Below are 23,417 nucleotides of genomic sequence, written 5' to 3'. Positions count from 1 at the left end.
CACCTAAGCTGGGAAGTGTTTAAAACGACGGTTTCTTCTGTGACACAGAGTGATCCTGGCCAGGTGTTGATTCCAAGAGTTGGGGTGCTTGGAGTAGATGACTGGTATCCCCAAAAGGTGAGCTCTGGATTCTGGGGTGAGTGTGACTATTTAGGGTAGAACCATTGGCACGGTGTGCAAACAGCTATTCCATTGTTCCCTGATTCAAGCAAAGCAAACCACACTCATTTGTCCCAAAGAGAAGTATACCGTAAAGCTCTGAACAGGAGCGTAGGGAGATATGGTTCATTGTCCCCCAAGTTAGAAACCACAAGGTGTGTGAGATATGAGCCATGGGAATGAAAACCTCGTCATGGGTGTGAACACTCAGCGGCAATTCCTTCTAAGGCAGGGTGTGTATGCAGGCGCCTGTCACCTGCTTGACAGAGGCAGTGATTGCTAGTCTTTGCTTTGGTGGTCAGTGCTGTGAGTACGTGATCTCTCCCTACAGTAGGACACCTATGGTCTCCTCCTACATGCTGTTGTTTTCCTGCTCTGCTCATCTCTTTGCAGAATCAGTGGTTTTGGTGTGTGGCACTCTTTCCCAGAAGGCTCACCTCCCACCATAGCTCCCCACCCCGCTGCCCCCTACCTTCCCCCCCCCGCCAGAAGTGAGAACTGGGGACTTGTTGAATTATAGACTTGCAAATTTAAGCCTTGTTTTGTTTTCTTGAGATCGGGCCTCCCTATCTCATGTGCTCATCTGTAGTCTGGGCTGGCTTTGGTCTCACTCTCTAGTCCAGGCTGGCTTTGAACTTCATCCTTTCTATTTCAGGGCTCTGAGCATTGGGATCACAGGCTTGAGCCACTAATCCTTGGTATCCAACAGCCTTCTTGGAGCTTGTGCACATCTAGGTTTCCTCCTGCAGCTGTCTTTCTGTGTGTCTGTCCACATTGTTTGTCTTCATATGGCTTATAGACAAAAAGATAATTCAAGTACTGTTTTACATAAGTCTTTCCTTAATAGGAAAATCAGTTAATTTCCCACCACCAGTTGTGCTTATAAGAGGCAGCAGTCAGTGGCTTAGGTGGGAAAGGTGTGTTTGGCACACGTCGACCTCCTGCTCCTAAAGAGGTTGCCCAGAGTGTGTCCAGGCCTGGTCCCCAAGCCTGCTTATAGCTGGGAGCTTTGGAGTTCACCTGCGCGCCCAGAAGTGGTGTGCTGCCTCCAGCTGTCCCTGGAGGAGGTAAGAGGGACAGCCTCAGAGACAGTGCTCCCCGTGTTGTCCCTGGTGTTGACTCCAGCAGCCCTGGAACCGCTTCCTTTCCATACACACAGCTAGCCAGAGAAGGGCTAGGTCCGTCTCAGCCAGAGCCCCTAGCACAGCTGTCTTAGCACTGTGGCTGTGACAGTGACCATGGCTTCACCCCCTCCTCCTTTGCCCACAGCAGTGTTCCTCAGACACTAAAGCATCTCCCCACCACACTGGAAGCATCCAGTTAGACCTTGCTCTTCCATGTTTGGGACATCCGTCTCCAGCATGTCATTGCAGTGAAGAGCAAAGACCTAAAAATTGCTTATATTGTTATTTGGGGAGGGGGAGGTCAGGAGACAAATGCTGAGATACATATGGAGGTCAGAGGACAGCTTTCCATGGGATCTGGGAACCAAATTCAGGTTGTCATTCAGCAACTGCTTTTCTGTGCGGAGTCATCTTGACAACCCAGGAGAAAAAAACTCACTCCACGGCCAGCTGGGGGCTCACTTCCCAGAAGGGTACAGCAAGGAGTGCACATGGATGAGGCCTCGCTTGCACCTGGCTTTTCCAGGTGCCAGCCCTGTCTCAATCACAGCTCCCTTGTGTGCTGGCCCCTTTCACCAAGCGCAGGTGGCTGGTGTACCTTAGTTCAGACCTGGGCTTTGCCCAATGGGAGATGTCCAGGCTCTCCGAGGCATTTTCAGCCCCGAGCCAGGGCATAGCAGAGACGGTGGTGAAACTCACGTCCTGTCATCGCACCGTGAGGGATGCCCGCAGCCCCGCACTGTGTCACATCACGTCCGTCTTCGGTGTCAGCTGTGTCCAAGTGCAGATTGTGAGTTTCCGGTCTCAAATCTCAGACATCCCCTTATATTTAAAATCATGTCAATAGTAAGAAAATACAAATGCCACTGCTACCATACTGGGAAACACCCCCATCTTTGCACCAAGATTTTGTCATTTCAAAATCACAGTCTTACTGTATGAATTCCCTTCTTGCCTGACTTACAGAATGGGTGGGTGGCTTTCAGAGGTAGAGAGACCCAAGGTCCTGTTTGGCTTCCCCTCCTCCTTAGGTGAGCAGGTGGCGCCATGGGCGTGCGTGCTCAGTGGCAGAACAGGCGCTTTCAACTCTGTATTGTGGCTTTAGTGTTACCTTGGCTCTTGGCTATGTATTCAGTTACTCACCTTTTGCAGTGCTGGGCTCAAGCCCAGGTCCTCTGACAAGCTAGGCAAGCCCATTACCAGAACCATGTCCTTAACCCACTGTTGTTAAGATCTTACCTGGTAGTGAACCAAAATGCTTCAAGTTCTTTGTGTTTCATATAATCGGAATATTTTAACACCCTGAGTTCTTGAACTAACTGGCTATAGCCAGCATGCAGACTGTTTCCACCTACCTACACAGGCAGTTTATTCACAAAATCTTCAAGGAGTGCAGGCAGGATCCAGTGCCTTTGTAATCTAGTGAGCTGCCACTAGGGGTGCCAGAAGCACTTACATAGAATATTCTCAGTCTGGATTCTCTTTTGCTGTCATGGTGGAGAATACTGACATGTTTTTAAAAGTTGGGCTTTAGGGGCTGGAGAGATGGCTTGCTGAGGAAAGGGGCTTGCTGCACAAACTCGACCTGATGATCCTGAGTTCGATCCCTGGAGCCCACCTAAAGGAAGAAGGGGACAGTCTGCAGAGTTGCCCCCTGGCCTCCACACAGGTGCTGTCTGTCATACATGCAGACTCACCCAGCCCACATCATGCATACACACAAGCACGTGCTACGATAATAGAGTTTAAAACTTTCGTTTAAAGTCACACTCAAGCAGGAGAGATCGCAGAGCCTCGCTGACTCATCTTCCGTCCTCCAAACTGTCGTTTCAGTTGGTGCCGCGGTGCAAGGTCGGGGCTGTTGGGAAGTATTGAGGAATGAAGTGATTTATAAAGGCAGCCCTTCAGCAGGCAGCCAATGCAGCCGCTGCAAAACACCACTTGCAGAATGGGGGTCGGTTTTAAAAGCCTACTGTGTGAATAGCCCCTGAGCCACGTGCCACCCCACACTGTGCCATTGGTCGCTGGGCAATGCCGGCAGAGGCGGACTGATTGGCACATGAATGACTCTTTGGCCCCAGGAGGCAAGAAGACTTTACTCTCTGCTGATGTCCTTACATCTTTCAAAGCCAAAATTCACGTTTATTTCTAGTAAAACTAGATTTCAGTAGATTGGTGTGTATTTTGTATCTGCTTTGAAATATTGTGGCACTTTTCCAACTAAAATACGTTAGGAAAAATAATAAAAACACCAATAAAAATGGTTTCTGAACCCACCACTAGACATAATACTTTTAGTTTATTTGAGAGAGGTTCTCCTGTCTCCAGACTGGCCTCAGCTCTATATATGGCTGTCCTTGAACCTTTCATCCTCCTGCCTCTGCCTCCTGAGCGTTAGGGTTACATGTGCCACCGCACCTGGCTCATGTGGTTCTGGGTTGGAAGCCAGCGCCTTGTGTATGCCAGGCAAGCACTTTAAAACCCGAGCTACGGTCCTAGCCTAACATTTTATGATGACTGCACTTGGTGCTGGAGACATGGCACCAGTTAGGAGCACTATGCTCTTTCAGGGGACCGGAGGCCAGTGCCCAACACCGACACTGATGGTTTACCGCCGCCCCTGGATGGACTTTCTTCAGTCTCTGTGATCCTCTTTAGAGAAGGCCGTCCCTGGCGCCAAGACACCTCTCCCTATCTGGGCACAGCCACCTCCCTTCCAGGATTACACTTGGTGCTCATTTGCATGAAACTGCCATGACTTCCTCTATCCCGGAGTCCTGGTGCAGCTGGCCAAGCCCTGCCTATAGCAGGTGCCAGCTCCAGCTCGGAGCCTCCTTCCAGAGTCCTGCTCCACCAGCCTTTCCGCTGCCCAGATCCACTTCTGCTTTCTCCACCATCGGAAGCAGCAAAGAGAAAAGATTGGGCTGTGGTCATCTTAGCCCAGCTGGCAGCGCCTGCTCTCAGCACATTTACGCCAGTGGCCCCGCTGCAGATGGTCCGGGGCTGGCAGGGAAGTGAGCGTAACAGCTGCCGAGGCCCTAGAATAGCAGGCGAGAGCCACCACAGAGAAGCAGTGTGCAGCCGTGAGAGTCCTTCCTGGCTCCCTCTCTCCCTGTCCACAATCGCCGCCCCCTTGTAGGACAGGGCAGCTTGTGTTCAGATGAGAAGCACACTCAACACCCATCAGCAGGCTGCAGCGCCCTGCACCGGTGCCTGCTTCAGCAGCGTCTGCAGGGGAGAATGCGACACCTGTACCCACCTCCTGCCCTGTGAGACCCTGTCCTAACCACTGGTGGCCTTGGCCTCACAGACTGGGACACATACACCTTTTCACACCTTTTCTGAGTGTGACCTAGTGGTCATGCGCGACACGTTCTTGGGAAGGGTTTTTACCCTCATGCCCAAGGCAGAGGTGCCGAGGCCCGATGGATTCCCTGGACACGTGCAGAGCTGGACAGCAGGGGAACATTTGCATTTGTTACATATGGGCGGTGGGTTTGTGGATGCCCTCTGCCTCCCACCATGGTTCACCAGGGCTCTCAGGGTTCTTCCAACTCAGACTTGTATGCTAGGCCAGGGCTTGGGTGTCTCAGTGACTCTGGGTACCTTGGCCCCCTAGAGATGGTAGCTCCCTGTTCTGATAGCTAAGTTAGACCACTAGGCAGCCCTGTCTCCATTTGATGCCCACCCCCCCATCCCCCACCCCCGTGCCCACTTCATCCACCCTGTGTGGATTCACATTTCATTTCAACACCTTCTTCCCACTCATCCAGAGGGCTTTGTGATACAGCTGTAGTCGGAGGCCACCTCCTGGGCGGAGGCCAGCCTTCAGTCCCGAGAGTCTGCATGCTCTAGTCCCACATCTCACTGCTCCAGCACGCCCGGGGAGGCCATGCTTCGTCTTCTGAATCTTCTCTGTCCCCGGCAGGTCCCAGCGGTGTACTAGTGTCTACGGAAGTGTCTTCCGAGTTTCCCCCGTCTCAGGTCTCACTTCTGGAGCCAGGACTGCTGAGCTGGACAGGGTCCAAGCTCTTACTTTGGAGGCCATAGTGTACTTGTTTCAGCACTTGCCGAAGCCTGGTGCGGGGAGGGGGTGGTGGCAGGTGCCTGCCCGGTGTGTATGCAGGGACCACAGTTATTCTGCATGCCATCCCACGTCGTCTCTGCCGGGCTGTCTCATGTCTACCAGCTGACGCCCATACTGTGTGCTCCTGCGAGGCATTGGAAGGTCAGGTACCTGCCAGAGTTCACACTGTCATAAATTGCCTCACTGACACGTCTGGCTCCAGGATTCTCCATCGCACTGGCCTCTGTTGTTAGGCCATGTATAAGTTATGTATTCACCGAATAGTCCATTAGTCAGAAGAGAGTCAGTAGCTGGAGAAATCACGGCTTCTTGAGGATGGTTGGTTGCCATTCTGCTGTGGATTTCAAATGACAGCTGTCTCAAGCCATTGGTTACACAGTCAGCTCCAGCAAGGTGGTAGCATTTGGTTTGGGGCTTGTCTTGGCCTCACCTGGCTTCTGCTGCTTTATCTCGGCTTGTTCCTTGTAGTGTGTCCTCTGGGGCTGTCAAAACAGCCCTAGTTGCTCCTTGGTTATTCCAGATGAGTCAAGTGCAGGCCACTAGGTGGCAGTGCTGTCACAGCCAGGGCTGCCCTTTGCTTAGCCTTGAGTTTCCTGCCTTGCATGGGTTCAGGTGTGATCAGCAGAAACCTGGGCTGCCGGGCTGCAGACATGACTCAGAGGTTAAGGGCACTGGCTGCTCTTCCAGAGGTCCTGAGTTCAATTCCCAGCAACCATATGATGGCTCACAACCATCTGTAATGAGATCTGGTGCCCTCTTCTGACCTTCAGGGACATATGCAGACAGAACACTGTATAATAAATAAGTCTTAGAAAGAAAGGAAGAAAGAAAGAAACAAACCTGGGCTGCCTTGTGGGCTGAAGGTGGTGGCAAGTTCCTGTACTACCTCTGTTTTAATTTGAGAGACACAGTTAGTTAATCTGGGCACCCGAGCTAGGAACCTGGAAGCTCACGCCCGAGGCGCAGGTGGCTTTACCGTCAGTGACAGCTACTCAGCAGTAAGACAGCAGAGTACTGTGTTCTGAGGCAGGTTCACACTTGAGAGAAGCACACCCACATCCACATCTTATTACAGGATTGGAGAAAATCCGTGAAACCTGCTCAGACGGCTCTGAGTAATAGCCTCTGCGATGGCCCCTCCCACAGCCGTTTCTGCCATCTCTGGGTCCGACTGTGTTCGTTTTATCTCTAGGGGGAGAAAGTTTGTTCGTCTTCTACCCTTTTCCCCTGAAGCTTTAAAAAATGTTGAGGAATTTAGCTTTTCAAAAATTAATAGCTACAGGTAACTGCAAGAGATATTATTGGCAGATGCAGCAAAAATATTTCTACAGAAAATTGGATTTTGCACATAAAACTTAGTCATACTAATAAAGACAGGTCATTACCAGTTTTAAGCCAAATAAACAAACTGAAAGAGATCTGCTGTCACTGTGATTCTTGGAGGCTTTTTATTTTTCCGAGGCATGTAAATCAGCTTTAGTGTGGTGATCGTGTCTCCGATTCTGCTGAAATCACTCCTGCCTCTCCCGAAGCTGGTAGAGCCACCAAGGGCTGGGTAATTTACAGTCCTGTTGCAAGGTATGTTTATATTTAAGCTGTGCGACGGGGTAGCTAATGAGAAAGATAAGAAATTTATCGCCCTTCATGATTGATAGGATTCCTGCCTCTGCTTTAATTGAAGCCAGTGATCGCAGCTGTGGCTGAAGTTGAGGGAAAATGACTTGGAGCGAGGGGAAACTTTCATATTTGTTTCTCCATGTTTCAAAGGTGGTTTTCCTGCTGTCAGGATGGTTGGTGGTAGAAGCAGCCAGTACTGACCAGGGCTTGGGTAATGACACTGAGATAATTATGGTGTTTGCCCTGTAACATCCCCACGGAAGGTGGTTTATAAGTGCAGGGGAAAAGATTAAATACTGTGGGCTTTTTTAATGGCTTTAAATTTTTACATGTATAATGATAAAATTCTCCACAGCTAGTCTTTGCTAAATATTCTCCGGGCTATTATTTGAGATAGTTTAAAACAAAAGCGGGAAGGGGGTACTCAAACTGATAATGTAACGGCAGAGGCAAGCCTGTAGTATTAGTCACTGCCTTAAAATCTCTCGAATGCACTAGCCTGGCCGTGTCTGTAGTAATCTCACAGACCTGCCTCTGCCTGTCATTTTTTAAAGGTACCATTCGTGTTGAAGCTCAGTCTTGTGAAAATGTCTAAATTTTCCCATTAAGTGCTTAAAAAGTAATAAAACTAAAGTCATTAGACTTCACTCGTCAGAGCGTTATCAGGAGAAATATTCTCCTGCGCAATAAATCTGAGCAAGGGTTCGACATTCATGTCCCTCGGACTCATTCCCTGGAAATGGACGTTTGAAGGTAAATTGCTTAAGTAGGGCAGTTTAAATTTTTAATACAATCTTATTGTAACTGTTAGCAAATGATTGAGGTGCAGAGGAGCCTTATATGTTTTGTGAGATTGATAATGAATGCTCTACGGTGCCTTTTTCTATGCTGAATTATAGATGTTATGACAGTTAGATGCTTATGAAGGCCAGAAAGGCACGCAGGAAGACTTGAGCCTCTATTGGATGCTGAGCCATGCTTCCCAAACGAAGCCCTAGTTTCATTGGATGCTTCTTCCTCCCCAGTTGGCTTTGTCTTAAGCATCTGGAGGCTTTAGATGCTGCCCGTCGCTTCTGTGGCCTGGAGAGGGTAAGGCCCTCACATTTCACAGTCGGTAGAAGCAAGTTAAAAATACCCAGGTAGCAGTTTCATCCCCCCTAGCAATTTGTTCTGTGAGAATAAGCCTTCTCCTCGAGTGGATTGTCTACAGTTGGTGAGAAGTTCTGACTTGTTTTTGTGGCTCCAGGAGGCTTAAAGAAATGCCTGCCCTCCTTGGCCATGGCCTTTTACTAAGGCCCGTGCTGCTGGGCTGCTCTTTGGACTGCTCCCCTTTGCTGTTGTGGCTCTGGCCTTTCAGAGCACATTCCTCCAGAGGAGTTGCGAGGACAGAGTGGCTCCCTGCATGGTTCAGGGCGTGACTGAATATTTCAGTGTATCTGAAGGGGGGCGGGGTGGGATAGCCTACATGTCTGTAACCCCCCTTTTAATACTTTTTCATGAAAAAAAGAAATCTGTTTTAGAAACCCGAGCACACTGTACCTTTTTCATCTTTTCTCCATGCATCTTTGAGGAAGGCAAGAAAAAACCCACTGACTGCCCAATACCCTGAGCTTGGTTTGACCGTGTGCTCGTTGACCACATTACATTTCCCAGCTGTAATTTGCCTTCTGCTTGGCGTGTCTCATCCACGGACGGTTTTTTGAGTTACCCCCATGAAGGGAGAGCATTACTTTCCTGTCGCATTATCGGAGTCTAAGGCGGCATTAAGGGGTAGGGTAATAACCAGCACAGGCAAGCTCTCCTGATTCACTTCTATTTACGGTGATGAAGTCTCAGAAGCTGGCGTGTGAAGAATTTGTTAGTCTGTGAAATGCCGTGGAGCTGCAGTAATGGTTCAACAATTACAAGCAGGTGCTGTCCCCAGCACCCCTGTCAGGTGAGACCGCCTGACTCCAAGGGATCCAACGCTTTTCTCTGGACTCCGAGCATATTCACATGCATGTTCCCATAAAGACACACTAGCATACGTATGGAATTAAAAACAAACAATTTAAAATATTTCCGTAAATTGTTACGTTCGACTGAATGAACGGAAGGATTCCAGCCCCCAAAGAGAACAAACCTGCTTTCTTTGAATCACTTCATAAAAGTACTCTTTGCTTTGTAAATGAGACCCCAAAATGGCAGAGAACAGCACACCGACATGGCTGATCTTCAGTGTTCAGCACTGGGCCAGCCTAGAGATGTGTTGAAGCCTGTGTGTGTGCTTGTGTTGGGAAATGGCGTAAGCGTCACCCAGGGCAGCTCTCTGCAGTTGTAGTCAGCAGATTGTTTACTTTTAGCTTTCAGAGCTTTGAACTAGGAAGGAGATGGTGGTATGCTTTGTGACCTACAAGTGTGTGTTCTTGGACATGTGTTTGTGTTGGTGTTGCAGTGTGGTGATGTGGCCTGTAAGTCTTCAGAGCTGGTCTCTACCACCACAGACCCTTAATTCTCTATTTCCCCATTGTCACAAGGTACAGTAGTTCATTGTTTTGTTTTTGTTGATAAAGGATATTTCCTTAGGCCAGATTAACATGAGAAGAGATGGGTTGGCCTTTTGGTTGGAGAGCCTTTGTAACCTTTGTTTGTGGCTGCAGTGAAGTGTGTTCTGGAATGAACTGAAGCCTGAATGGGTGGAGTGAGGGCGATGGCTAGAAGGATGGAGGGATGAAGGATGGAGGGATGAAGGATGGAGGGATGAAGGATGGATGTGTGAGTATGTAATAAAGTAGACATAGTAACACGTTGCCATCATCAAGTCTACTGAGGACAGAGTGCATGCTCATTGCACTCTAAAAACTTGTATTATAAACATTATGGGGACAGTTCACCACAGCAGTGTATTTAAAATACTATCATAGCCATCCCATACAAAGACAGATTCATTTGTATTTAATATGAGATATTTTCTCGCAAGTAGAAATGCACAAAATATAATTAGAGTTCCCACTTCTTTCTGAGACTTTCCTGAGTTAGACGTCCCGGTGACTCTGGAGGACACCTGTCAATTGTATGAACTGCTGTGTTTCAGGAAGAACTCCTTGGACTCTGGGCGTTGCTAAATCACTGCGGATTACAGATTCAAAGTCAATCAGCATTCTCTGCTGAACTCTAATTAACACTCAAGTATTATTAGTCACAAATGTGAAGTCTTGATTGGAGATGACCTCAGGTATTCTAAATGTAAATAAAATTAGATTTAGATCCCTTTTAATTACCCGAGGTGCTGTGTGTAATTACAATGGCAGTTGATAAACTTAATTTCTCATTAAAGGAGAGAAATGTTAGAAAGTTTCTGTCCACTATGTAGCTTAACTCTTTGGCAGCTGCAGTCCATTCAAGAGAAATGTTGAGGCTTTCATGTTAATTCTGTAGAAGTTTACATCCTTTATTTTATTGGGCTCTTTAAATTCTCCAGAAGCCTCGTCACTTTTAAGATTATTGCAGTGTGTGTGTGTGTGCGTGTGTGTGTGTGTGTGTGTGCGTGCACGCACATGTGTACCATGTACTCTTGCTCAGAGGACAAGTTGCAGGAGTCAGTTCTGTCCTTGTACCATGTGGTTTCTGGACTGAGCTCAGGTCTTCAGGCTTGGCACCGAGTGTCTTCATGCACTGAACAGTCCTACCAGTCTTGACCTCATCTCATTCACGTGGCCAGCATACAGTGCTGTCCCAGAAGACGGGCCTGCCCCATCAGGAATGCTGTGTGAGGCATTAGGAAGGGCAGGGCTCTGGGTGGTGCTGGCTGACTAATGATAAGTGTGTGTGGGGGGGCTGCGGTGACTTAATGCACAAAGCCATGCTGAAGCCCAAGTAGAAATCTGTTTTGTCACCTCATCCTTCTTTGTAATCAGATCACAATGCATTGTATAATATAACCTGTGTGTCACTGTCACTTGTCCCCAGACTCAGCAGAGCTGGGAGGAGAGGCCTTGTGTCCTCAAGTGAATACGTGCCTGCAGAGGCCAAAGGACAGAAATGTGTCAGTCCACTATCTCCTTCACGGGGTGCGACCTGGGATCCAACTCCATTGCCAGGCTTGGCAGCGAGGGCTTAACCTGCTGAACCATGTCACTTGCCTGTGTTTTCCCTGAGAGTTTAAAGCTAAGTGGGGTTGGTGCAGAGGTTGGAGGCAGGTCTGAGTGCGTTAGCTTTCCCTTACCATGGATATCTTCAAAGACCACAGCTTGGACTTCAGTTAGGACAATAGTAGTCAAAGGGTATTAACTCACTGAAGGGAACGCTGATGGTTGCACTGAACTTTATCTGTTTCAGGGTTCTTGAGGTGACGTCAACTGCTGGCCTTTGTGTCATGCCCTTATTTAGGGCTCTGCCTGTCACCTGAGCACCATTGACCTTGATTTCCTCATCAGTTTCTCTGTAAATTTTTGAGCTGTTGCCTTGGCTTGAGTAGTTTACCTGGTCGTCTGCATGCCATATGTGTGTGTGCGCGTGCGTGTGTGTAAGTCCTGACTGGCTTTCTGATCTCTAGCAGACTGCTCATGGCGGCATAGCTCTTCATATTTTCCTCCCAGCTTTCTTTGATGTAACGGATAAAGGTGTGTTGTTGTATTTTGTGACCAGTTCGGTCTTTTGCGAGGTCTGTACTTGTGGCTGGTGAGCTAGGAGTCTGCAGTTTGAAGAATTCCCGGGGGAGCCTCTGCTTGGGGGTGTCAGAAGCGGCTCTGCTCCAGGATCATCGCTTCTGTGCGAGACAGCTTGATGAGTTGAGGAAAAGTGACAGGTTCATTTTCCCCCTCTTTGTTTAAGTCATTTATCTTTTAGCTCTTTGCCTGCCATCCGAGTTGTATTGCCAATTTATCGGGATATTCACTTGCCTGGGCTCGGAAGGCAGGCACTGATTTGCATCTGACTTGAGGACACGTGAGAGAGGGGAGGTTAATCATCCCCCGGGCTTTTGGACGGATTCTTTCCCGGTGCTTAAGTGTGGCGTGTGAAATGTTACATGTTTTCTAGTCAGTGTGGGTGTGCCACTCCCTGACACCCCGCATCGGTGCTTATAGGATGCGCAGTCCACGAAGCAGTCTCTCCCGAGGACCTTCAGTTCATGGTCCCGGTGCGTCTTCCTCCGCGTCAGGTCAGTTCGAGCTGTGTGAGCTGCTTGGAGATCTGCCTGTTCTTTCTCACTCATTCTTTCCCCCTCTCTTTCCTTCCTCCTCCTCCTCCTCCCTCACCCCACAAGGTATCGTTGTTCAGCTCTCGTCCTGCCTCAGCCTCCTGAGTGCAGGATTGTGGTGTGTGCTCAGCTGTCCACGTGTTCTGACGGTTATGTGTGGTGGTGATGAATGCTCACCAGGCGGTGAGTGAAGCAGCCGTCAGCCTTCTGTCCTTAGAGCACTCAGTGAAGAAGAGCCAAGCTGAGGGGCTGATGGGCACGCCTGTCTGTGAGCAAGGCCAGTCTACAGTAAGAGGAAGCGTCTCTCCTCTCTTGTGCATTGGACAGTCTCGGTTCCTTCAGGAGCTTGACAAGCTCCACACTTGTCAGTCCTCCTGGGTCTCTCGAATGGCCTCTCCCAGCATGCACTGGTTTTGTCTACAGTAAGCATCTTTGAGGAAGCTAATGGCCCCTCCCAGGGTCTGGACACTTAACTGGGGGTCAGGCCCTAGTTGCCTGTACACAGGCTTCAGTGATATAGAGCTGAGCTGCTCATGTGACTCCAGACCTTGGGAGCAGTGGTCAGCCACTGACCCTGACTGTGAGAATTGGGCTCATGGGGACTGCAGTGGCCATTGTTGGTGCAGCTGCAGCCATGCACAGCAGCTCTGCATGACATCCAAACTTTCTTCATTGATGAGTTGAGGAAAAGTGACAGGTTCATTTTCCCCCTCCGTGGGTCTGGCATGTCCCTTGCATTTCATGATCTGCCTAAATGTTTCCTGCTTATCGTAGTTTACTCTGCGGTATTTATAACCTCTCGGTATTTCCCTTGTGCTCACAATCCCTGCCTCTTTCTGCTCTATAGCATGTTTATCACCTGTGCACACAATCCCTGCCTCCTCCTACTCTACAGAACTCTATCCCTTGTGCACACAGAGAAGCAGAGACTCATGATCTCTGAGTGCCGATTCCTGATAGTCAAGGAAACAGAGTCCTGAGGAATTACACAGAAGGTCTGGTTTCTTCTGTGGGCTGCTTGGGCTGGCTGGAAGGTTAATAAAGTATATTTATTAGCATGCTGGTGGCCAGCCAGTGCTGCTGGCAGGTCTGTCTGAGTTTGGTGGTCTCCGCTGTCCCTAGGTAAACCCCACAATATGTGTGCCGTCTCAGTGGTCAGTGTATGGTACAGTGAGTGAGGGATGCTGTCCAGCCTGGTGCAGAGGCCAACTCCCTGTATGTTAAACATGGAATGGACATCAACTTGCTTAACTCTGTTGAACCACCAATCAAGAACATACAAGGGTGTTTTGGGGTCAGCATCATAACTAAATGTATTCTAGGACCAACTGTGTTTCTAAGAGAATTCTGGAGCCAACAACATAATCAAGAACATAACTGAACCGAAAAGTATGCTGAGAACAGTAGCATCACCAAGAGTGTCCATGTGACTAAGAACCTCCTGGAACCTCCCTGGGAATTGGCATGGGTCTCTATGCTCTGAGTCATGCTAGTCATGCAGGCATCACCTGTCATCCCAGCCTGGTCCTGAGGATGTACTCACACCTAGAGTTTAGACCAGTAAGCCCAGGGAAGCAGAGCACCATCCGGGGCCCTGCTGGGCTTCAAGCTAGAGATGCAGCTTTCAGACCGACCGAGGCCAAGGTTCACTGAGATGAGGGAGCTAAAGAGAGCAGGGCACGTGGGAGACTGAAAGTCTGGCGCTGGGAAAGAATCCTGACAAAAGGGGACTCGTGCTGATGCAGGGGTGGATGACGGCCGAGGTTGTGTGAGAAACCAAGAAGATGTGGATGTGAGTTGTGACGTGGAGAAAGGTCGTGCGGGAGAGCTGGGGGGACAGGCTGGGCCCTGAGATGTGACCCCGAAGGACACCCAGGAGAGGGTGTTGGCTTTGACAGGCACACTTTTCCCCAGCAAGCTTTGGGAGAAGTGTGTGGTGCAGAGCCCTGCCCACCGAAGCCCCATGTCTGCCCTGCCAGCAGACAACCAGCCAAAGGCAGTCCCCAGCTGGTGAGCGGTGAGGGTCATTTTTTAGAGCAGTGAATGTTTACATTGTCCCTGCTAGGCTGGCACCCGGCTGAGTTATCTGCAGCACTGTCCCCACTGGCCCAGAGCTTAGGGTGCCACCCGAACTAAACTTGCCCACTTTCAGCTACCTGCTTTGAGGTTAAATTTTAAGGGGTCTTGTGTGTGGCGCTATGAAAGGGGGATGGGTGTGTTTCCTGCAGCGTGGTTTCCTGTCCCTTTGCCACCATGGATTGTTTTACACTACAGTCTGTTATATGTGTACAAAAGGGCTAACAGACTGTATTTGTTCAGTTGAGTTTCTCTTGTGGGTATTCAGTATTCTTTTACATCCAGTGTCCCTGAATGCAGAGATTCCCCCTCGTTCTAAAATCCTGGAATTAATGTCAGCAGCCTTGACTTTGCTCAGTCCTGAAGGTAACTGTTTATTACAGCCGGCATTTAAATCCCCGATTAATAGGAGCAATTAAACAATAGCTTCATTTCCAGCAAATTAACAACCCTAATAGGTAATTGCGACATAAATGAAGATAAATTTGTTTTAATACAACGAGATAAAAAGAATACAGATAAGAGCTGAATCTCAGATTAAGAATTCCGACTTCATTACTTCAGGAAAAACTCAAAGGCCTCACCAGAAGAAATTGCAGTGTGGCTTTGTAAAACATGGCCTCTCTTAGATTAGAGGGCTTTTTATTTTAAAGCGTGTAATAGAAACATTATAGAGACTGGGGACTAGCTCAGCAGTAGGGCACTTACCTAGCATGTACAAGAATTCGGGTCTTATCTTGGCACTGAAAATCAAGAAAATAAAACCTGCTTGATTGAGAGACAGTAGACAGTGTATGTGTCTACACACACACACACACACACACACACATACTGGTTTTTTGATTGACTCATACATTGGTGGATGGAGAGATAAGCATATGCATATTTTACATCCAGACATAAATAGCCTTAATCTGTCTCAGTTATAATGAAGGTAAGTTACCACAGTGTCTCAATCCACCATGGCTGCCAATCCTCTCTTGATTTGCTGGTGGCATGGGGACTGCAGCTATGGATCTCTGACCAGAGCCTTTCATTGGGCTTTTATTGGCTAGGCTATAAAAAGCAAAGTCCCAAAGGTTGCCAAGACCTGTTCAGTATTCAGTGTTCAGTTGCAGGAAATCTCACCTTCTTAGTATTGGTTCTAGTTGAAAAATTGTTCTGATGACTAAATGATATTTTTCTAGGATATGTGAATGCATGCGGTAGGGCCCCAACTGTGTTTGTGAATGAGCAGCGTTGGTGACCACATGGGGTGGTTGGAAGGGACTAGACTTAAGAGCTGAGAGCTGGCTTTAAGGGTGACCAGTAGGCAGGTGAGGCGTGTTCTGGGTATATGATAATGAGATTTCCCTTACAGAGTCATGTGCCCATAGATAGGCCCCGTGACCCCTTAGCAGAGTTTCTAGCAGCTTTGATGCGCAGTCAGCCAGGGGAGCATCACACAACCGAAGGGTAAAGTGACAGTAGATATGAGAGTGGCTAATCAGAGTGCCTGCCAGCCAGTCTCTGGAGCCCAGCGCCCACCTTGTCCCGCCCACGGCTCTCACGCTCCCCTTCTCCAGTGTCCAGGTGAGAATGGCCTGCATCTCGCAAGCCACACTAGTTTTCTTTCCAAAATGCGAGGCTTGTTGTTGTATTCTAGAACCGCTGGGACGGTTCCTTGATGCCTTCGGGCTGGCAACCACAGTCTTTGCATATCGAAGCCTGAAAAGTGGGCCTCTAGCCTGAAAAGTGGGTCTCTAACCGCCCTTCAGAGCTCCTCTTCCCTTACTCATTTCTGACGTTTCTGCCCTATCCCTCTGTTGGTCATCCCTTCCTGCATCTCCCTGGGTTCAGGGTGACTGTTGGACTCGCTGCGGGCACATGCAAGCATTAACTGCATCTCAGCAGGTGTTCAGGACTGTGCTGTTCCCCAGCTTGGGGATTGTCCTCGAGGAGGATACTAGAAATTCTCAGTTTCCAGAACATCCGATGTCTCTGCTTTCCGGTCCTCTCACTCTTGTTTCCTTTCCTGCTTCTGCTCCGGGATCATTGCTGCTTTGGTTTTGAAGTAGTGTCTCATGGTAGCCCAGGCTGGCCTTTAGCTCACCATGTAGCCAGGGATGATCTTGAACTCCTGCCAGGACTGCAGGTGTACCATCTAGCCCCGTTTATGGCACGCTGGGGTGGAGCCTAGGGCTTCCTGCCCTGTTCTAACCAAGCTGTGCCCCGGCCTCGCTCCAGTTTTCTCGTTTTTTTCCGGCATCCATAGCTTCGTCCTTACTCAAAACTTCGGTAACATAGAAACACAGCTGGCAGACAGAACATGCCTCCTCTAACGTGTACTGACTGCCGTTTCCATGGTGAGAAATATTCCACTTTAGTTTATTCTTTTCACTTCTAAGTCATGCATTCAGAGCTATGTAGGTAACTTGGTAATTAATTTCTCCTTAATTAATAAGCTACTTTAACGATCATCCTCCTCTAATTGAAAGTGGAGGCACTAGTGGAAGATTCAGGGTCTGCAGTGAGTTTTGTTATTTATGTATTCCCCAGGTGAGCCCCTCACGGTTCTCCATCGGGGTCTCTGGTGAACGATATAATAGGCCCTGTTTAGGGGTTAAAGTGCAACAGAGAGTCACACATCATACAGTGGTTACTGTCCACCAAAAGCAGGCTTTTGGAATATTTTGGAGTGAAGTGGATTGACACACTATAACCCAGCACTTGGGAGGTGTAGACAGGAGGACCTCTGATAAGACGCCAGCCTGGGCTGTCCAGCAAGACTCTCCAGCACTCACTGAGCAGTGCAACTCATGTCCGGCCATGCGCTTGCTGGCCTTTGTAAGTACATCTGTTACAAATACTGAAAATACTACTATTATTTTATATAATATTAGTATACGTAATTAATTAAAATAGTATCCCAAGAATGGACCAGCTCTAGCTTAGCAGTGTGCTACACTTTTTCCCAGCAGCAGAGTCCTTTTTACAGCCTGTCCTCACTTGAGTCTTGAGCGGTCAGATCTGTGTGCCTTAGATGACAGGGCTGTGTGCCACCCTGGGCTCATAGCCCCCTGCTCTTCCTCCACCATAGATGTTGCCTGCCCCTTACAGAGCAGTGTTCTCAGCCTTCCTGATTCTGTGACCCTTTAGTACAGCTCCTAACACTGTGACCCTTTAATACAGCTCCTAACACTGTGACCTTTAATACAGCTCCTAACACTGTGATCCTTTAATACAGCTCCTAACGCTGTGACCCTTTAATACAGCTCCTAACACTGTGACCTTTAATACAGCTCCTAACACTGTGACCTTTAATACAGCTCCTAACACTGTGACCTTTAATACAGCTCCTAACGCTGTGACCTTTAATACAGCTCCTAACACTGTGACCTTTAATACAGCTCCTAACGCTGTGACCTTTAATACAGCTCCTAACACTGTGACCTTTAATACAGCTCCTAACGCTGTGATCCTTTAATACTGCTCCTAACGCTGTGTCCCTTTAATACAGCTCCTAACGCTGTGACCTTTAATACAGCTCCTAACACTGTGACCCTTTAATACAGCTCCTAACACTGTGACCTTTAATACAGCTCCTAACACTGTGACCTTTAATACAGCTCCTAACACTGTGACCTTTAATACAGCTCCTAACACTGTGACCTTTAATACAGCTCCTAACACTGTGACCTTTAGTACAGCTCCTAACACTGTGACCTTTAATACAGCTCCTAACACTGTGACCTTTAATACAGCTTCTAACACTGTGACCCTTTAATACAGTTCCTAACACTGTGACCTTTAATACAGCTCCTAACACTGTGACCTTTAATACAGCTCCTCATGGTGTGACCCTTTAATACAGCTCCTAACACTGTGACCTTTAATACAGCTCCTAACACTGTGACCTTTAATACAGCTCCTAACACTGTGACCTTTAATACAGCTTCTAACACTGTGACCCTTTAATACAGTTCCTAACACTGTGACCTTTAATACAGTTCCTAACACTGTGACCTTTAGTACAGCTCCTAACGCTGTGACCTTTAATACAGCTCCTAACACTGTGACCTTTAATACAGCTCCTAACACTGTGACCTTTAATACAGCTCCTAACACTGTGACCTTTAATACAGCTTCTAACACTGTGACCTTTAATACAGCTCCTAACACTGTGACCCTTTAATACAGCTCCTAACACTGTGACCCTTTAATACAGCTCCTAACACTGTGACCTTTAATACAGCTTCTAACACTGTGACCTTTAATACAGCTCCTAACGCTGTGACCTTTAGTACAGCTCCTAACGCTGTGACCTTTAGTACAGCTCCTAACGCTGTGACCTTTAATACAGCTCCTAACGCTGTGACCTTTAATACAGCTTCTAACACTGTGACCTTTAATACAGCTCCTAACGCTGTGACCTTTAGTACAGCTCCTAACGCTGTGACCTTTAATACAGCTCCTCATGGTGTGGTGACCCCCAACCATAACATTATTTTGGTTGCTATTCATAACTAATTTTTCTACTTTTATGAATCCTACTGTAAATATTTTTGGAGATAGAAGTTTGCCAAAGGGGTGTCTGTCCACAGTTTGAGAATCACTGTTCTCGAACCTTGTGGGAACTTATCTGAGATCTCTGAGTGTTCTAGCAGAGACGGTAAGACTTACATAGCTGTGCTAGCGTAGTGTAGAACCCACCACATAAGGTTTGTGTGACCAAATCCATTGCAGATCTAAGCAGAACAATGTCACAGTCAGATTCACCTTGGAGAAGATGACCCTGCGGTGTGCTGGGGCCTCAGGCTGCAGTTAAGGGTCCTTTGTAATCTGTCTGTAATCAGCTGTGGGAGGTTGAGGGCTTGGTCAGGGCACTGACAATGAAGATGAGTTTGAGATCAACTGGTGGCTTGACTGGTCTGCTGTCTTCTCTGGGCAGAGACCCCATGCCTGGAGTCAGGAGCCAGGGTCTACCACACACAGAGCTAAGGTCACAGAGGAAACGGTGGAAGCATGGACTGAGCAGTGTGGACTCTGAAATGCCCCAGCACAATACAGTCAGGTGCTGGGCTGGCCATGCTCACGGAGTTTTGGATTATAGGAGGGCCTCGGGATGGCTCCCTGTAGACAGCCATCAGCATTGCATGGTTACTAAAGAATGCATGTGCAGATGCCTCTCCAGGAGCGAATCTGGAGCTTGGAGAGGGCTGAGGACCAGAACAAAGGAGCTTGAGGAGTTCCAGGCAGAGGGTGAGCCCAAGGGCTTGGTGTGTTCTAGATGTCTAGAAAAGAAAGGAGTGGGTGGGATGGTCAGCTGCGGCAGAAACTGCCCAGGACTGGTGAAGGAACACATGATCTGACCTCCAGGCAGCTGCCAGGGACCCTGAGTACCACACAAGGGCACAGAGACAGACCAACTCCTGAGGTGTGGGGGTCAGAAACTGGGGAGGTAGCCTAGGCCACGGACACAGACTTGCAGGAAGGCTGCTAGAGAGGAGCCCATGCCTCTGCATAGTTGACACACCATTGTCCTGATGACAAGCTTCCTTCTCTGTCACTGTATTGGTCATAAAAGAATTTATTTGGGTTTTCATGACAAGGAAGCAGACGGCATGCTGACCAGAACAGCAAGCTGAGAGCTCTTGTGCAAGCGCAAAGCAGAAAGAACTAAAAGCAGCAGGAGCCTTTGAAACTATCAAGGTCTGCCTTGAGTAACACACTTCCACAAGGTCACACCCTCTGAACCTCTCCCACACAGTGCCACCATCTGGGGGCCAAAGCATTCAAATGCATTTAAGCCACCACAGTCCCTTATGGAGGTACCCTTAGAAATGGAGGAAGTGGTGTGGAGCAAGGGGTTCCCCAGCTTCTGTCCTGGGACAGTGCAGGCTGGGCTGGAGCCCTCCAGGCATTGTCTGAGCGACTGTCCTCATCTCTCTGGTCTGTTTCTTGTTTACTTGTGATAGTTAGGGGTGTAGTTTGCTTGTTTGAAATTAGCTCTATCTCCGGGTGGTCCAGGCTGGCCTCCTCCCTCAGTCTTTCAGGTTCTGCAAGACCAGTGAGCTATGACACCTGGCTCTCACTGAGTCCACTTTATCTGCTGGATGGAGTGAGGTCATAGATCTCCCACCATGCTCAGCCTTCAGGCAGCAGACACAGGGCAAAGTACTTATATGTGTGTGGTCACCATGCCTTGCTTTTTATGTGGATGACCCGAAATGCCATGGAAGAAGACAAGGGGTGTTTGATCAGGGTTGAGCAGAGCTTTCTTGTTCAGTAGAAAATGTACAGTTTATGGGGAAAGCAAGTTTGTTCATGTCAGCTTTAGTTGTCAAGGTCTGTAAATTTTCCTAATTGAAGAATGGAGCTATGTACATGGATATATGTTTCAGTTTAAGGATGTCATCCATTAACCCAGATTAGGCAGAGCTTTTCCAACCTGGAGAAGACCTTTGTCACACTCCTAGGCATTAACCCACTTCTTCCATAAGGTGGCGCCATTCTGACGTTGCTCCTCTGCCTGAGCTTGTCTGCTTGCTGTATGAGCCTTGTGCAATTAAATTCATCAGTAGGCCTGAAGGACTGGCTAAAGGGAGGGGTTTGTTTTGTGTTTGCTTCCTACACAAGTACAAACAAAAAGCTGAATTGTAAAGGAAGTGACTCTAAAGCGATCCCAAGCAACACCATGGAGAAGAGAGGAGTTGGTGGCCGCTGTGGTAAAAGGGCAGTGACCCTGTCTTCCTAAGTGACACTTCTAGATGGAACACAGCACATAGTGTTCAGAATCCCACCAAGTGAGAGGGAATATTAAATAGAAAAACAAAACAAAAAAAATGATTCTTTGGTGCTTGGCTGTTTGTATGTTTGATGCGTAACACTTTAAACATATATTCTGCTGATGCAGAAATCCTGACACAAACACCCCCCCCCAAAAAAAAGAAAATTTAGAGGGGGGAACAGTTGGTTTTGACTGACAGTTCCAGAGGGGATATGACCCATCATAGCAGGGGAGGCATAGATAGTAACAGGAGCATAAGACAGACTGGCAGTCAGGAAGCTGACTGATCTATTCATTAGCATACAGGAAGCAGGAAGAGTGAAAACAGGAAGTGGGACCAGGCTTTAAAAACTTCAAGGCCACCACAGTGACAGGTTTCCTCCAGCAGGACTCCACCTCTTAACATTACCGAAACCTCCCTGAACAGCACCAGCTGGGGGCAAAATTTCAAGCAAATGATCTTGAGGGCACCTTTCACATCGAAACCACAGCACCCAGGCAGTTAATTTGTGTCTTGAAATATCAGAACCTCCTGTGACAGTTACTTTGCAGTCCTTAGACACTGACCTTAGATTTTATTTTTGAATTCACATAATGATTTTTTAAAGATAGTCTAATACACATTTTCAACAGTCCCTGATCAATATACCAATGGCTTTGAAATGACAGAGTACCACGATATTCCTCTGTAATTTAAACATGATTAGCTGATGAAGGTTATGATCAATACATGGAGGGGAGATAAATTAATTGATATCATCCTTTCAGGGTGATGAGAAGCCTTTTGGAGGTGGGCCGTGACTGATGAAGTGGCTGCTTCGTCTCTGGGAACCATTTTTTATAGATTGCATTTCCACTTAGTCATATTTAGCACTATCACTCATTTGCACAAAAGCCATGAGCTGTGGAAACATCAGTTCCTGCTTAAAGTTGTGTTCATTTGGAAGTGAAATTATCTGTGAGCACCTTGTGGCCTCTGTCTCCTGTAACTGTTGGTCTGGAGAGGCAGAGTGTCTCAAAGCAGCAGTGTGTGCCCAGGCGAGGGTGGGGGGTCTCCAGGCTTAACTCCAGTGCCCCCCCCAAGACTTACCTCCATTCAGGTACAAGCTGCAGCCACTCTTGCAATGACACCTATTTGTGTAAGAATGGTTCTCTAATCGTTGACTTCCTGTGCAGTTAAATTCCACATGCTTTATCAGTAAGCCTGTTTGCTGAGAGAAGTTATGGCTGGTTGAATTTAGATTTGTGTTGATTAAGATAAACTGGTCATATGTTTGAATTTTTGTTTAAAAAAGGTCCTTGTTATAATTACTCTTGCTTGAGTATAGTTGTACACAGCCTGTAGAGTTTACTCGTCATTCTTCAGGCAATGAAAAAAATAAACAAACAAGCAAATAAATAACTAAAATCAAAGGGATTTTGCTTAATTTCCTTATTTGGGATCACTTTTAAATAAGTGGTAAATACTATTTTATGAGACAGGAATGTGTTCTTGTACATCTGAGTCCCCTGAGGTGGTCCAGGCAGGCTGACTGAAGCCCTCGGGAGTTAGCGCTGGTCTGTTTGGCCTCCTATCTCACTGCTGTGGCTTCCATCCCTGTGTCACTGATGGTCCTGGGTGGCTCCTGGCACCAAAGTCACATCTGTAGGTTTCAGAGAGATTAAACAAAAAGACAAAGAAGAAAGGGGGCAAAGAGCAGCTCTCACCTGAAGACGGGTCCTGGAAGCCACATGGGCGTTGTGCCCTCGTCACATTGGCCAGGCTTCATGTATGCTCTCATTCCAGTGCTCAGGGCTTGCTTGTGCTCCAGTCCCATTGGCCAGAGCTTGCTTATGGGCCATGTAGTCAGCTGGGGTATGGGATTCGGAAGCTGGAGAAATGTCCTGTTTATCCTGGTCGTCAGGTATCCTAATGAAACTTGCTGGTGATGTAGAAATGGCAGGAGCCAGGGATCACCAGAGGCCCCTGTTCACCTCATATCCAGCCGCGAGCCTCACACTGGGGTCTCCTGTCTCTGTGTCCACTAGTTGCCCAGAAGATCGTTGCCACGAGGAAGAAGCAGCAGCTGTCCATAGGACCCTGCAAGTCCTTGCCCAACTCACCAAGCCACTCCTCTGTGTGTTCTGCCCAGGTGTCAGCCGTGCACATCAGCCAGGTAAGACCAATGGTGCGGAAGGAGAGGCAGCCAGTGAGCGCCAAGGAGGGCTCTGGGCAGCAAGTGTTCACAGCCCGTGCCAACTTTGCAAATTACAGCATGTTTATGATTGACTTCCCATTGCCTTCAGAAGTTGCTGTGGCCAGGTGGGCTCTATGGGAGTCAAATCTTTAATGTTCTCTTTGCACACTGCCTGCTTTATGAGGTTTGCTGACATGGGATGGCACCAGGTCTATGTAACAGAACAGTC

The 23,417-nt window shown here is 48.1% G+C and overlaps 1 protein-coding gene across 10 annotated transcripts in view; it reads left to right on the top strand.

Annotated features, from left to right (window-relative positions):
• Agap1 (ArfGAP with GTPase domain, ankyrin repeat and PH domain 1) overlaps window positions 1-23,417 on the top strand; it is a 452,310-nt gene that overhangs the window by 190,739 nt on the left and 238,154 nt on the right. For all 10 annotated transcript variants that reach the window (XM_040753059.1, XM_040753060.1, XM_040753061.1 and 7 more), the window contains one exon: window positions 23,040-23,167. In XM_040753059.1, the coding sequence (XP_040608993.1) occupies window positions 23,040-23,167 (128 nt within the window). The remainder of the gene's footprint in view (window positions 1-23,039; window positions 23,168-23,417) is intronic.

This window comes from Mesocricetus auratus, unplaced genomic scaffold (assembly GCF_017639785.1).
Source record: "Mesocricetus auratus isolate SY011 unplaced genomic scaffold, BCM_Maur_2.0 Super-Scaffold_100010, whole genome shotgun sequence".
Classification (NCBI taxonomy): domain Eukaryota; kingdom Metazoa; phylum Chordata; class Mammalia; order Rodentia; family Cricetidae; genus Mesocricetus; species Mesocricetus auratus.
The sequence above is the reverse complement of the archived record's forward strand: the minus strand, read 5'-3'. Positions and strand labels throughout refer to the sequence as shown.